Genomic DNA, 15,614 nt, shown 5'->3' with positions numbered 1-15,614 from the left:
GTCCCATTCCACCCCTGCTCTGCTCTGCTCCTGCCCCACACCCTTTCAGCGTCAAAAAGAGTGGGTGTATCAGTGAGTGTATGCATGCTGATCCTGCACAAGCGGGGAGGTGCCTGTATGCACTTACCTGGGAGTATGTTTCAGAACTTTATAGGTTTATGTATTTCTGAGCAGGTATGTATGAGATTGTACTGTTAATGTTTATTTTAGAGCATTGGGAGTACAGTCATACCTCAGGTTACAGATGCTTCAGGTTGCGTACCACGCCAAACCCGGAAGTACCAGAACAGGTTACTTCTGGGTTTCGGCGCATGCACAGAAGCGTCGAATCGTGACTCGCGTGTGCGCAGACATGGTGCTGCAGGTTGCAAATGCTGCGGGTTGCGAACGTGCCTCCCGCACAGATCATGTTTGCAACCCAAACGTCCACTGTATGACTATATTAGTGGCTGCTTCAGCTTTAGACTAGGGCAGATTATCCTCTCCAGATAATGTTGGTCTACAACTCTCATCAGCCCCAACTGGCATAGCCAGTGGTCAAGGATGATAGGAGTTGTAATTCCAACAATATCTGAAAGACACCACATTGGCTGCTCAGGATTAAGGTGTATTCTCCACTTTTGATCCTTGGAACTTGTGTGCATGTGCATGTGCACGCACGCACACTCACTCAATCTCTCACACTCTAAAAAGTTCCTTGTTGCCTGTAGTGGCCTATTTTCACAGGCATCATTTCTTACCATAGCTTTGTTAAAAAGACAATAGATTCTTGTGTCAGTCTTATTGGCACCAGTTTTGTATAATACAGGAAACACCATTTCCTTCTAGGGCTGGAAAATTAACTTGGATCATGCTTTTCCCTTTTTATTGCTAATCAGGACACACCCCGGGAAACCTGGCTTTCTGATTCTGGAAAAGGAACGGGAAGCAGCATCAGCATTCATTTTATATCCTATTTTTTCTGAAAATGCTTTACTCTTTTACCATTGAGGGCAGTGATTTGAAGAAAGTATATCTAACAACCTAATCCTATATGAATGTACATGGAAGAAGGACTTTGTTTATTTATCACTATATAACTGTGTTGAAGGACTACTTCAGCCATTACAATTTCCTACTTAAACTTGCTATCTAGGTTCTAACAACTTGTGGACAACTTCAGGCCCTTGCTCTTGCTTCTAAGGGTACTTTATTGTTAAACTGGACTTGGAGCAGACAGCCAGTCAAACAAACAAATGAACAAAGGACACCTTCAAATAAACAACTGTCCTCTGAAAACCATTCAAATGGAGGAATGTCCTCTGTTAATGTGGGACACATGGCCACCATAGGAGAAATATTTCCCCCCACTATTCATTGTGATGTCATTGCGATTGATTTTATCTTTATCCCTCTGAGCAGAGTTTTGTTCCTCCATAAAAGGTCATGTAAGCTTGGAGAAAAACCAGACTAAAACTGAAAAAGTCAGTAGACACCTCTCTCATTTCTGTCTTGGATAATGATCTGCTGGATCTTGCTTTCCTGGGCTTGGAAAACACAAGGGACTTTCTGACTCAGTTGGTGGAAACAACGTGATTGCTTTATTAAAGTACAGTTCTACTTCCCACTTTGAAACTCTTCCTGTCATCATAAGATTCTGCTTTATATTTTCAAAGGAAGTTAAACATTGGGAAAGGAACAGCAAGCTTAAAATAGATATTTCAGTTTCCAGTATTTGTGAGCCAGTGTGGTGTAGTGGTTAAGAGCGGTAGTCTCATAATCTGGGGAACCGGGTTCGCGTCTCCGCTCCTCCACATGCAGCTGCTGGGTGACCTTGGGCCAGTCACACTTCTTTGAAGTCTCTCAGCCCCACTCACCTCACAGAGTGTTTGTTGTGGGGGAGGAAGGGAAAGGAGAATGTTAGCCGCTTTGAGACTCCTTAAAGGGAGTGAAAGGCAGGATATCAAATCCAAACTCTTCTTCTTCTTCTTCTTCAGTATAAAAACATTTTAATATGTGGATAACTAACTTAATAGCAGATTCTAAGCAACTATTTTCAAAAACCAGAGATTTCTATAATGAGCCAGTATTACTTTTGTAATACAGGCAAGGCTGATTTAGGCGTGTCCAAATGATGTGTGATCGTGCACGCATGCATGGTGCCAAACCTGGAAGTAGCCCCAAAACATCATAAAGATGTCACAAAAAGGGGTGGGGTGGGCTTACATGTGCTCTGCCAACATGTGCAGAGGCCTGGAACATAACCACCGTGCAAAACAAGGATTGTCTGTAGTTAACTCCCCACTCCTCACTTTATGAACATAACAGTATTTGGGTGAAAAAATGCTTTGTTGTTTCCTGCATGAACACATGGGCTTATTTCTTTATTTTACAATTTTATTGTAATTTTAAATGGAACAACACACAACTAAAACTAATAACTAATAATATAACAAATCAGATACAAATATTACTATTTTTCAGTCTGAGTGGCTGAATGTCACTTCTACTAAGTAGTTAATGAGCCACATATACTGGAAATTCATCATACAGATGAAATATGCAAATGGGCATATTTCAATCTTTTGGCAAAGGGTAAACACACACTGACCTGGTTTGAATGTAAACTATGGCTTAGCATTCAGTGTATGAGTCTTACGCTCATGTGTGTCTCCCCACTCCTCCAGTGCAGCCATAGGAAAGTGATTGGAAGCTTTACTTAGGTTTTCAAATAGCTACAATTATAGATAACTATCTATCTATAACAGCTAATACTGTACTTAATTTGGTCTTTCATCTATTTGTGGTTCCCTGGCAAGGGGCTTGCCCTACATATTTCCCATTGGTTCTCAACACCTTGCTGCTTTATGCCAGATCAGTGAAAGGGAAATCAGCTGTTATTCAAAACTTAAGTGTCAGATCAACCCATTAACCTGGAATGCATAATTGAGACCTGAGTCATGTGGGTGGTCATGTCTATTGTTATAGATCTAGATCTAGGATAACAGAGTTTGGGGGTGCAAGGGCACCCATAACTGTTAGTTAATGTTAGAAACTAATACATGGTTGAATTTAGATAATATTTGGATTATTGGAGAGAAGATGCAGATGTTAGATTTCAAATACGGGCTGAACCAGGGGTTTGGACTAGATGACCATTGGAGTCCTTTCCAGCTCTACATGAATCTATGGAGACTCCAGTTAGACTGTTTTATTGGATCACCGTGTTTTGTTTTATACTGTTTTTATTTATTTTCATGATGCAGAAGGAATCACCTTGTTGACTACCTGTGACCTTGTCCATCTTTGCTTGTTGAATCAGTACTTCCAGTGTACTGAATATGAAGTAGTAGATACCTCTTTTAGAGAGGGGTATTTACCTGTAAGTGGCAGTGGTACAGACTTTATTGAAAACATCTTAATCAGACCCTTCTGGCTATATTATCGCTCCGTTTCATATCTGGGCAAGGTATGTGAACGTGTGGTGGTGAGGTTGTGGATGAAACTGATTATGTAGATCCCATCCAGTCTGGCTTTTGGCCTGGTTTGGGGTGGTGATATTGAAATTGCCTTGATTGCCATAGTGGGTGACTTGCACTGTGAGAAAGATAAAAATGTAGCCTTATTGGTTCTGCTTGATGATCTGGCACTGTTGCTCAATGTGGAAGTGAACTGAGTAGTGAGGGGCCTTTTTCTAGCTTCAGCTTATTTACCAGCTATGACCATTCCTAACACATTTGAATTGCTGTGGTTATCCATAAGTCAACTCTGGTTTAAATTACTGCAGGATGCTTCATGTGAGGCTGCCACTGAAAAGCATTTATGCCACAGCAAAATGGTACAGCCGGGTCAGGATTTAGGCTGTATTTTAACTATAAGCATTTTAACTATATTACACCTATTTTATTTTATTTGTGCAGGTTGCTGCACAATATTTTACATCAAATTTGTTTTTCTCTGCATGAACTCAAATCAAGATACAGTGGTACCTCAGGATGCGAACGGGATCTGTTCCGGAGCCCCGTTCGCATCTGAACAGAACGTAAGATGTGACAGCGCATCTGCGCGAATCGTGGTTCACCGCTTCCGCACATGCGCGTGACGTCATTTTGACCGTCTGCGCATGCGCAAGCGGCAAAACCCAGAAGTAACAAGCTCTGTTACTTCTGGGTCACCACAGAGCGCAACCTGAAAGCGCTCAACCTGAAGTATATTTATGACTGTACTGGGGCTAACATTTAAAACCCTAAATGGCATGGGACTTGAGTACCATCTTCTGTATATCTCCCTGTTTGTTCTGGTCATCATCTGACCTACTACTCCAGCTCATCCAACCCCATGGTGCCCAGTGGCTGGCTACCAGGGAGTTTTCTGTTGTAGTAACCATCTTGTGGAATGCATTGCCAACTAAGATTCATCAGGCCCTGTGCCAGTCTGCTGCTGAACATATCCTGTTGCCCCTCTTGCTATTTGTTCCTGAAGGTGCATGCCCTTCCCTGCAAACAGCAGGGAAGGGCACTATTTTTAGCAGGAAACTGGTGTGAGTCTTCAATCAGGAGTGCAATATATATCAGGTGGGCCACAACTGCTTTCTATTTGAAAAATAAATGGGTGGAGTAGTTTGGTCCTCATCATGTGCTTGTCCTACATCAACAGGTGCTGGTAACAAACCTGAATTTGTGATACAGCTGCTTTATGTTTGCCTAGAGGGAAACTGTTCTGCTACCTCCTGGTTCATTCGACCTGTCATGAAAAGGTGGGTAAGAATGTGACTTGTTCTATGCTCTCCTAACTTTTTCAGTTTCTGAATATGAGCCTTTTCTTGTTCCTTGTTCAGCATGGACCTGTTTCTTGTGGTGGATGATGTTTCAACTGAAATTTCAGTAGGCTTGGGTCCTCTGCAGTGACCTGTGAGAGAGTTGTAGCAACTCCTGGATCTTTATCACATGGGAAGTCATGGAACTTGAAAGGAAGTAGGGTTGGTGAAGTAGAGTTTTGGGTTGGGAAATTCATCTAAAGATCAGATTAGGGCTTATCCTCTACTGCTGTTCCTTCCCATCTTTAATTCCTTTTGGGAGACGGGGCCTTATCTCTCATTATTAAAACAAGGAAAAGCATTTGGATTTGCTCATGTGATGGGAAAGAAGTAAACTTAAGGCTTTATAGAAATCACATTTTCCCAGCTGTTCCATAATAATAATAATAATAATAATGTTTGGGAATTTTGAAAATAGAGAATAGGATCCATATATAACATTCACATCAATAAAAATGAACCCTGTGGCTTCTTGTTCTTTTCCTCTGAGATATTTGTTATTGGCCAGTATCAAGGACAGGATATGAATCTAAGATGTAGGACCATCAGCCAGTCCTACAATGATGAGAAGGGTTGTTGTTTTTTACATTTTAATAAGAGTTTTTCACGTCTTCAGGAAACACTCCAACCAATGCTTTTAAAACTGGAAAGCTGAATCATTAAAAAAAAAAACCTGATTCAATATGGTTTTGTGGGACTCAAGAGATCTGGGCTGTTTTTGGCTTCGTCACTAACTTCCTGTGATGTTAGCCCAATTGCTTAATTTCCGTGTGCTTTCATTTCCTTCTCTGTAAATTAGGATAATGATGTTTGCTTACCTAGCAGGTGTGTTGTGTGGGAATACATTAACTAATATTTAATAATATATATTGAGAAATCTGCATAAAGACATCCTGCTCATGTGTTGTTATTTGTGTACAATTGTTGTGTTCTTCAGGGCAGAGAATTATATTTTCAATATATTTGCAATTTTGTAAAATACCACTCTGTCAAGGCCACATCACTGTACTGTTGCAACAATAACAAGTTTAGCAATCCTTATATCACTAGAACAAATAGCCATATATGCCACCTCAAGATTACAATATACGTAATGATCAGCATGATCATGGCAAATATGCCTGTAATAAAGCATTCAGTGCTGGTATTTGAAGTAAATAACTGTCAATATTGAAGAAATAGCATGCAAATGCAATAATCTAAAATTAGAATAATCAGGAATTTTTGTGAAAATCTGCTGCTCAAGCTTGAGAAAACAGAATTCAGGGTAGGATTCTTCCAACACTTTTTGCACATAACCTTTTTTTTCTAGGCATGAGACAAGCAAAGTGCGGATGAGACCTTAGTTCAATATCATCCATAGTATCAAGGGTACAAGACATCAGGAAATTCTGCTGAGCAAACCCTACTAAAATGAACAAGAGCTATGCAAAAGCACAGGAAGTGCTTCTAGAATGGATCATTTTGTTCTGAGTGTGTTTTTACGTTGTTGGAAACTGAGCGTAGCTTACACTTGTCATGATGACATGTGATTGGAACAAATAAAGTATTAGCTACTGAGAGGTCACACCCGATCATCTAATGCCAATAGTATAAAAATGCCAATTACACGTGCTGTTTTGTTTAGGTAGCTTTGCAAATACAACTAGCTGCTTCCCACTACTCAGGGTGCTTCCAGGCCACCTGTTTATAGAGCATTCATTTTGATTTCTTTGCAAGGAGACTAGACAGAGTTGGCTATTTATTTATCTTTTTAGTTTGTAGGGAGGCTAGTTGATGTCATATAGAAGCAAGTGTTCTCATGCTTTCCAGTGCATTTTCCCATCACTTCTCATACTGCAAGCGCATTCGGGGAAGCGCATTTCTTGTGCAAGCACTCCAAATCAACTATAACTGCATGACCTAAATTTGAATGCAATGCAAAAACAGTAATAGCCTGGAAGCACCCCCAAGTGGTACATGTTCATAGATCATTATAAGCATCTGTTACTATAGCATAGCACATTAAAAAAATATCCATGCTCAAAGATGAGCAAAAAAATAAGAAAACTTTGAACACCCCTTATAGAAGAAATTTTTCCTCCAATTGCTTTTGTATTTATCCTTTATCTTTTCCACATTGCAATAAAATAATGAAGAGGGGGTATATGGAGGAAAGAGTATTTTGGTACACCAAACAAATTTTGTAATTTAAGTTTAGAGATAGCCGACTTCTTAGAATAGCATTTACTGTGCTAGTCCATAAACCTATAACAGATTATAGCTATAATTAGGCAGGGCAGAGGTAGTAACTGTGATTGCAAGCTGCCCATCGTCTACGATCGACATTTAGCTAGTTAAATCTAAGCGCTGCTGTTAGTCGTGTTAGCTGCTCCCGGGGACGCTTCTGAACCGTCTCATGTTGCATGAGTTCGTGAACGAGTTCTTAGAAACCTAAGGCTGCGGTTGCTGCTTGCAAGAGGGGACCCCAGACTCCGCCTACAGAGGATCGTGATGATCTTGTCCTAGCCTCAGAAGCTATTGGGAACTACACGCCTAGGTACGAAGTCACAGAGAGCGATATTGATCTCCGGGATGAAACATCCTGGAGGAGGAAGTTTCCTCAAATGCTGATGTAGTTGCATCACTTAGGGGGTGGAGGAACCTCGGTCTTTTGAGATAGATAAAAAGAAGTTTTGGTCTCGGATTCAGTTGGGTCGCAGATTGGGCAATCCATGTAGCAGCTCAAGAGGAACGGTTGATAAGATAGGACGGATACCTTCCAGTTTTATGTCGTTTGCGTGCTTTCCGTTTTCCTGCCCTCTAGAACTGCAAAATATCTACCACGCTGCTTACATAGAACCTCCACTTTTCAAAGCAAGACACAGTAGTCGTTAGGGGGGACCTGCTGATGGGGTATCCTGGAGACATCTGAATGGCCGCTGTGAGGAGCAAGCTCTTCGGGTCGATTGACTTTTGGTCAGTTCCAAGAGGGCTTTTCTTACGCTTTTAACTAGTTCCCCAAACAAATTTAAACGGGCTTTTTCACCTGGTTCACCCCCCCCCGGTTTCCACTGCGTTGTGCGTCTCGCAATTATTCCTACGTTCAGTACAAAACCTGAACACTTCCAGTTTTGTGGAAATCCAGGGAAGACTATGAAAAAGGACAGTCTTTAAAGACGATTTCCAGAAGCATTGTACAAAAAGCCATATCCACTTTCTGCGAAGTCCGCTGCTTAAGAGTGGCGCCCTTCTTGGACGGAACTGCCAATAAATCCCTGCGATTTTCTATCAACCCACCCGCACGGCGGGATCAGTTTGGCACAGCAAGTACAACCAGGGTGCTTAACACCTCCCCGCCCCCTCCCCGCGCAATGGAATCCGATCTGGAGTGGAGCGTGCCAGAGACGAGAAGTCGTGCTCCTCGTTCCCCTTCAGAAATCTGCCGGCCAATCTTAACTGTCTAACCCCAGGCAGGAAGCGGGGTCGGCCGAAGGTATTGCTGTAATGGGGGGGGGGGGGACGGACGGACGGGGGCAAGTGACGTGGGGGTGGAGGCGTGATTGGGAAGGAGGATGTGGGCTGGGGAGGTTATAAAAGGGCCGAGCCCGGCAAGCTGAGCGCCCTTCGGATACTACCTTTTGCTTTCGATCCGCTCCGTCTGCGGAGGAGGGAAGGGGAGAGCGAGAGGAGGGAAAGTTCCTATTCCGCGGCGCCGGGGTTTGCCGGACCTTGGGCGAGAGAGGGAGCAGGACTCACTTCGGAGCAGTTCGTTTCCTCCTTGCAGCGATCGGCGTGCTTCGGATGGGCGGCATGTTTGGTTGGGGGCTTTCTGGAGCCGTGCTGGGCGGACTGCTGAACTGCTGGCTCCTTCTGGCAGGTAAGTGCTGCTGGCGGCGGACCGGCAAGTCCTTCTCTTCCCTGGGCGCACGGGCGCCGCTCCATCCTTTACGCCTTTCTGGATCCTGCGGACGGGGATCTGAGAGGAATCGGGCTTTAGGACAACGCACAAGAGAAAGGGGCCCTCGGGGTCTGCCAGGATCCAGCCAGCGTGACCCTGTTCCGGCTCCCTCCAAGGCTGGGGTAGCGCAGCGCGCGGGCGCGCTTACCTTGCGGCACCTTGCGCTCGCTTCTCTAAAATGCGCTCGGTTTTTAAGCGACGGGTCATCATTGCCATCGCAGAAACAAGAGCGGGGCGTTGGAAGCCTGTCAGGAAGGGCATCTTCCTTCATCTGAACAAGGGCTTTCTCCCAGAACCAGCTTCTTGGATTTTGATTGTCAGGCCAGGCTGCTCCGCATTTGCCGCCGCCGCCTAGTTGTACTGTAATCTGGAAAAAGTAATCGCTTCCAAAATTGGCCACGCGGAATGGGGTCGGAATGAACGCTCCAGTCCTCTGGGATCAGGTCAGCCTCTCGGCACCGAGGCTTCTCCAGGAAGGTTCCTATGGGCTTTCCCCAACCGCACCATTGGTATGGGGATGCACGTTCCACCCCCTCCCAGTGGGCGAGCGGCCCTTCCATATACCCCTCTCTGCAACCAGCTGCTTGGGCTTTCCACATGGATTTTTCGAAGGGTGCTCCCTTCTTAAAGAAATTAATAGCCTTCTCCAGTATTCCACTAGTGCATGCCCACCCCTCCCTTCTCTCCCTCTTAATGTGGATATGGTAGGAGCAGCTTGTAACTTCTGCTCTGATGCTCCCAGCCTTGCACTGCGGCTGGGAAAAGAATTCGCATTCTGACCATCCGCCTTTCAAAGACGCAGAGCTAAAATGCCTGGTGTGGCACCAAGTCCGAGAGCTTCTTATTGGTAGAAAAATGCCAGGTGAACAAAACAAAGCAGAACTGGCTGGGAGTCTGGAGAATCCAAAGCTCTTCCCGTAGAAAGTGACGTTCGTTTTCTTTCCTGACATGGGCTGGGATGCTGGAAGCTAAGGGTCGGCGCCATCCAGGCATGGGCTGTTGTCTATGAAAAAGGAGTACCAGGGCTGGAATTTTATGCACGCAGGAGTTTCTGCATGTATGTGATTGTCGTGGGACTTGACGCTGAATTAAAAGGTTGATGAGTTTTTTCCTCTTCTGTGCCAACCCAGCGAAGTGTTTCCTTAATTCTAAGCCTAGTTTCTTGAAGGGAGGAACTGTCCTGGGTGCTCTAAACTTAGGACTAACTCCCGGTTAACCTATACATTAAAGCTATCTTCATTTTAAAGTACTTAACAATTGCATTTTGCAAGTGACATATTTGTGTGTGCTTGCACGCGCACACACAGTTAAATTGTGTCTTCAGTTCTTTTGCTTCAATAAAACTTACATTGGCTAGGATGTACATTGAATTGAAAAAACTCACTTCTGATTTGTATCTGGCATGGGCAAAATTCACATTGGCATAAATAGTGTAAGAAAAGTTCAAAGATGCTACTTAATGTCATATACGAAAATGGCTGTAGTTTGGAGCATGTTGCTGGTGAAGGCTATTAATGTGGGAAAGGAATCAGATCATTTTAAACAGGATGTAGGATCTATGTATGAGTTAGAGGTGTTGGAAACACAAATAAGCATCACTTACGAAAACTGTCCTTAGTCTCATATCTAGTGAACATTTTTTCTGCTTGATTTTTATCCAATAAGCAGCTTGTGGCTCCTTAATATGCTTGTGACAGTTAATGGGTGGATGATCATACACAGTGCTATTCTATGTCTGATTGACAAAAGTTGCTGAAATCCATATATATATATATAATGATTCAGTGTTATAGAAGCAAAGAGTGAACAGAACATAAAACAGGCACCACACTTAAGTCTGTAGTGTCCTGCATTGTTGAGATTATTATTAGCAAGCAAAATCTTAATATGTGATAAATAAGTGTTTAAGAACACATGAACCTACTGGATCAGGCCAATGACCTGTCTAGTCCTGCACCCCATTCACACAGTGGGCAAACAGTTGCACTCAGATCTTGCTTTCAGACTTTCCATAGGCAATAGCACTCACCCCACTTGGGATTCCTAGCATTCAAAGGCATACTGCCTCTGACAGAGGAAGCAGAACATAACCATTGTGACTAGTGGCCATTAGAAATATGGATATTCAGTTTTATCAAGAAGATGCAATTGGTTGTGAACTGAATATATATTTAGTGGCCAATCCAGACTTGCTGCCAGGCATTGTGTTAGAGGCAACATATAACAACATGCACAGTTGCTAATGGTGAGCATATTTGTGAGCATCACACTAAGTTGTCCATAAGAACTTGTATTGAGTTTCCTTTCTTGGATCCAAACTGCATAGAGACATTGGAGCAGATTTACAGAAGTTCAGAAGGTTTTCTGTGGGTTGCACAATTCTAAGAACAATTGAAATAAAGCGATAGAACTTACATTCAGGACAATGTACTGAGTGTTTCCAAGAGTTAAACCAACATTTTAAACCAGTTCAGGAAGACGATTTGGGTTAAACAGGATTTAGGCTGCAATTATCTGTACATTTCCTTAGAACAAGTTCCAGTGGACTTACAGTGGTACCTCGGGTTACAGACGCTTCAGGTTACAGCCTCCGCTAACCCAGAAATAGTACCTCGGGTTAAGAACTTTGCTTCAGGATGAGAACAGAAATCGTGTGGCGGCAGCAGCAGGAGGCCCCATTAGCTAAAGTGGTCCCTCAGGTTAAGAACAGTTTCAGGTTAAGTAAGAACGGACCTCCAGAACAAATTAAGTTCTTAACCTGAGGTACCACTGTATTTCCAACAATATTATATAGGGTTGGCACTGATACACTTTTTCAGATTTCCCAATCTTGTCCTTAGTGTCATCAAGTGTTATTTGAAAAACTTCTTTTTTCAAGTACCAGGCTTGTTTTTTCCTATGTATTTCAAGTGTCTGAGTACTCTTATTTATGTTGCAGCTCCTCTCCATAGCATTAGTCAGGGCATCTCAAGTGTAAGTTTGTGTTCAACAACCAATGTGGATTCCTGTGCTAGGCAAGCAGATCAGAGATGGAGATTTTGTCATTTGCTGCTAAATAGAAGAGTAAATCTGCCTAACACAATGGAAGGGTAGATTGCTTGGGGTTGCTCTACTGTCCCTTAAAATGAATATTTACTATTTAAGTAGCATCCTCATTTATGTAGTAATAAAGTCAGATTAATTTGGAAGAATAGAAGAGGGTGGTGGATCTAGAGAAGCAGAGGTCACAAAGATATAAGAGCAGTAATATCATCAGGGCAGGACTTTGGGGCAGAAGTCCAGGGCTCTCTTAGCAAAATGAGCAGGCTGGTTTACTACATGTAGAAGTTTACTACTTGAGAGGCAAGTACACAGTACACAGACCATGTAAGCACCATTGTATGAGAACAAAATATTGGGGGAAATAAGACCAGTTTATGCTGGATCTGGAAGTGTGCATAGGAGTCAGTGTAACACTCAAATATCCTTTCCATGGTACTCCTACACTTGGAAGACTTTTCTGTAATTGCAGTAGCTAGGAAATGCAATAAGCAGGCCAAAGGACATAAAACTGGTACTCATAAGTGTTCAGTTTACTTTAGAATTTTAATTAGTGGCAAGATCTGGGGTTTGTATTTGTACACTTTCTTGAATGACAGCAAATAGCTTTCTGTGGCACTGCATGCTATAAAGACCAGCAGCTGCTGGTGATGAGGCAGAAGTGGATAACTATGCTGTGTTCACACCATAGGTACTGGTATAGTATCAGTGACCTTTCAAAACCATCCTTGACTGTTTTGCACATTTTATGTGAGGTGCTGGATACTACACATTTGCTCATATTGATTAATGTATTTATGGACAGACTATGGTAGCAAAGGAAGTAAGTGAGACTGAAGGAGCTGAGGGTATAAAAGCACAACTAAGGCTTCGGTTGACAGACCTTATGAAAAGGTTTATTTCTTTAAACTAAGGAAATATAGAGAAGACCAGAAATATTCCTACAAATAATATTTTTAAGAATTGTGGAGGTTTTGTCACTTCCTCTATAGAAAGTCAGACAATGGTGAGTGTATTTGCCCCACAGAATTCAATGGGGTTGACTGTCATTTCCTCTTCCTTCTTTCTTTGAGGGTGCATGTGTCTAGGGATCTCTGTGTCACTTGAGAATTCACATTACTTTGTCAATCAAGTGCTTCAGCTCAGTGGTAGAGCATTTGCTTTCCATGTCCGATTCCCAGCATCTCCACACAGAGCTGGGAATGCCTGCTCTCGGAAATCTAGAAAACTTCTGCCAGTCAGTGTATATCAGGGACTCCCAAGCCATAGACTGTGGACTACCAGTGGACCACGAACTTCATTCAAGTGGTCTGCATCATGTCTGTAAAAATACAATTTAAAATCATTCATGATCTAGTACAGTGCCTTACAATTGCTACAGCAGGGCAAAAAAATCAGAAACGTTCAAGTGATCCATGGGAGAGAGAAAAAGTTTGGGAACCACTGACAGTACTGAGCTATTTGTACCAATAAAGCAGCCTCCTCAAGCTTCCTATATTTTTAATAATTCCTAGGATTCTTTGGGGGAAGTGAAGCCATGCCAATTGAAGTGATATAAATTTGACAGAGTTATAGTGTAATTATGCCCTATGTTTTCATGGAGCCATTTCTCAGCTGTTGCTTGAACTGCACTCAGATGAGCTTAACAGAACAATCCATAGAATAGGAAGCCAGCATAATTTACGTCAGGGTAAGTACTGCCAGTGCAGTTTACCCCTATTCCAAACTCCCATTTTGCCAATGTAACTTTTGCTGGGTTGCTAGATCACATGACTGAGCTGAAAGGAGTTTGGAATTGGGTATATCTCCTCCTGCCCTATCACATCCCCACCACACACCCCAGAACATCCCCTTTGAAATATACTCGGAGTCGAGTGAGAAGCTGCTGTCGGTTGCCATTCTGAGTTCCTTGTGTCCCGGAGCTGAAGCCTGGATACACGGTGCGAGGCAGCGGTGCGGCAGGTGGCGGTGTTGTGGTGCTGTGTGTGGCGGTCAGCTCAGCGGGATCCCATCCTTGTCGCCAGTGAAATATACTCGGAGTCGAGAGTGGATTTCATGCTCTTTATTCAGCTCATAGTGGTGAGGAGGAATGGAAGTTCCCCCAGAATGTCTGCTTTATATACATTAATTACAGAATGGGCCCCACGTGATTGGCTACTTCCGGGATTCACCTGTAGGCCAATCAGGTTGCAGATTCACTTTCACCTGGAGCTGGATTGCGTGGCTCCTGTGGACCAATCAGACTACTGCATTCTGGACCCTATTGTTCTAGGACCAATCAGACTGCTGCCTTTTGGATCCTATTCAACTCAGTACGTAACACCTTTTATGGGACTTACCCTGCCTCAGCTGAGTTGTGATGGAAGATTTACACAGTGTATCTGTGGCTGAGCTGGGACGAAAGACTTCAGCTGGAGATTTGCTTATTCCAAACCTCCAACTGATTTTGAATTTTGGATTTCTCCTTAAAAGGAAGCACTGTGCCAGATTATAGACTATACGTGCATCATTTCTATTATTATTTATATACAGCCTGTTGGCATATTAATAATAAATAACAATAAAAGCATAATAAACCAGTTAAAACAATGTAAAATAGCAAAATGACAAAATACTTGCCCATGTCTTTGGATATGTGTTTATGAGCTGCATTCATACCATCACCACAAACACAGTTCCCCAGCATTGTAATCTCACTTGAAATGCAGGTTTTATATTTAATCCAGGGCTGGCCCACTCATGAGGTGACTGCCTCAGGTGACAGGATCCACAGGAGCAGCAGATCCCAGTGCAGATTTTTATTGCCCCTTTGTTCCTGTTGTCAATCTTCACTCTTCCCTAGTGAGGAAAGGGGAGCCATTTTGTGGCTCATCTAAGGTGCCAAAGTGTTTTGGGCTGGCTCTGATTTAATCAACAGATTTTTTTCAAATCATCTGCAGAACTTCATAATCGATTGCATTTTATTTAACCAGGTTGCAGTCCTGCCATCCACCTCTCCCCTTTCTCTCCAAGCTTCGCTGGGTGAGCTTACCATTCAGCAAAAGCAAATCACAGCAGCTAAGAATGCAACTAACTGCATAATATTAAGCCATTCAGTGGGAAGTTTATTACCTTTTGAGCATTCCTGTATACTCCCACTGACTTCTGTATACTAGTTCTCATCCTGATACTTAAAATAAATGAGCCTTGTTGCGAGAAAAAAACTTAGAATGGTGGAAATTAGAGATTCCTATTAAGAAATGTTGATCACCCTCCTACCTGTGTAAGAAGCATTTCTTAATGTATACAATATATACTCCAGTAGCGCTGGTTTGATTGAATTGCTCACTTTGGCTAGCAGGTAATCGTAAAAAAATAATGTAAGGCATGTTTAATGAGCCTTAAAAACTTCGTGGAAATGATTTGTAATAGAGATCTTCATTGCCCACTGAAGAAATGTTAGATTCATTAGGTTTTAAGCTCTGTGTCTACTGCAGTTTGAAAAGATAAATACATTATTCTCATTAATGACTTCAGTAAAGGTTACTCAGTGTATTAATGGGGTGTCTGTTCTAAATGGTTTTAAATAACTGACCTGGGCTTCCCTATGGAGAGATGAATAGTTGCCTGAGGCAGTAACATGGTGCATCAATTAAGTGAAGAGCCAGAAGTCTGTGGCTTCAATATAGTTATGTACCCATCTTTTCAGATTACCAAGCAATAAGCAAAATATGGTAATCCTCCTAGGTAGAAATGAGTTGCTGTTTGTTGTGTGGTCATGGTGTGAATTCTAAGCACACCAAGAAACTTTTAACTGCCACAAGACACTGGTCTTTTTGTAGGTCCAACCAGGAGGCAAGC

The 15,614-nt window shown here is 42.7% G+C and overlaps 1 protein-coding gene across 9 annotated transcripts in view; it reads left to right on the top strand.

Annotated features, from left to right (window-relative positions):
* The window catches only part of FLT1 (fms related receptor tyrosine kinase 1), a 147,815-nt gene that overhangs the window by 27,974 nt on the left and 104,227 nt on the right, over window positions 1-15,614 (top strand). For 4 of the 9 annotated variants that reach the window (XM_079973352.1, XM_079973355.1, XM_079973351.1 and 1 more), the window contains one exon: window positions 4,636-4,735. The exons of 3 other annotated variants lie outside the window; for them this stretch is intronic. Coding sequence is in view for 1 of the 6 variants with exons in the window: in XM_079973350.1 (XP_079829476.1) it covers window positions 8,579-8,654 (76 nt within the window). In the remaining 5 variants the exon portion in view is untranslated. Of the gene's footprint in view, window positions 1-4,635; window positions 4,736-8,387; window positions 8,655-15,614 lie in introns of those variants that run through there. 2 more of the 9 variants (XM_079973354.1, XM_079973350.1) reach the window with 2 other exon arrangements.

The sequence above is a fragment of the Podarcis cretensis genome (assembly GCF_951804945.1).
Source record: "Podarcis cretensis genome assembly, chromosome: 4".
NCBI classification, from domain to species: domain Eukaryota; kingdom Metazoa; phylum Chordata; class Lepidosauria; order Squamata; family Lacertidae; genus Podarcis; species Podarcis cretensis.
Note: the sequence above shows the minus strand (reverse complement) of the source record. Positions and strands in the feature narration are given on the sequence as shown.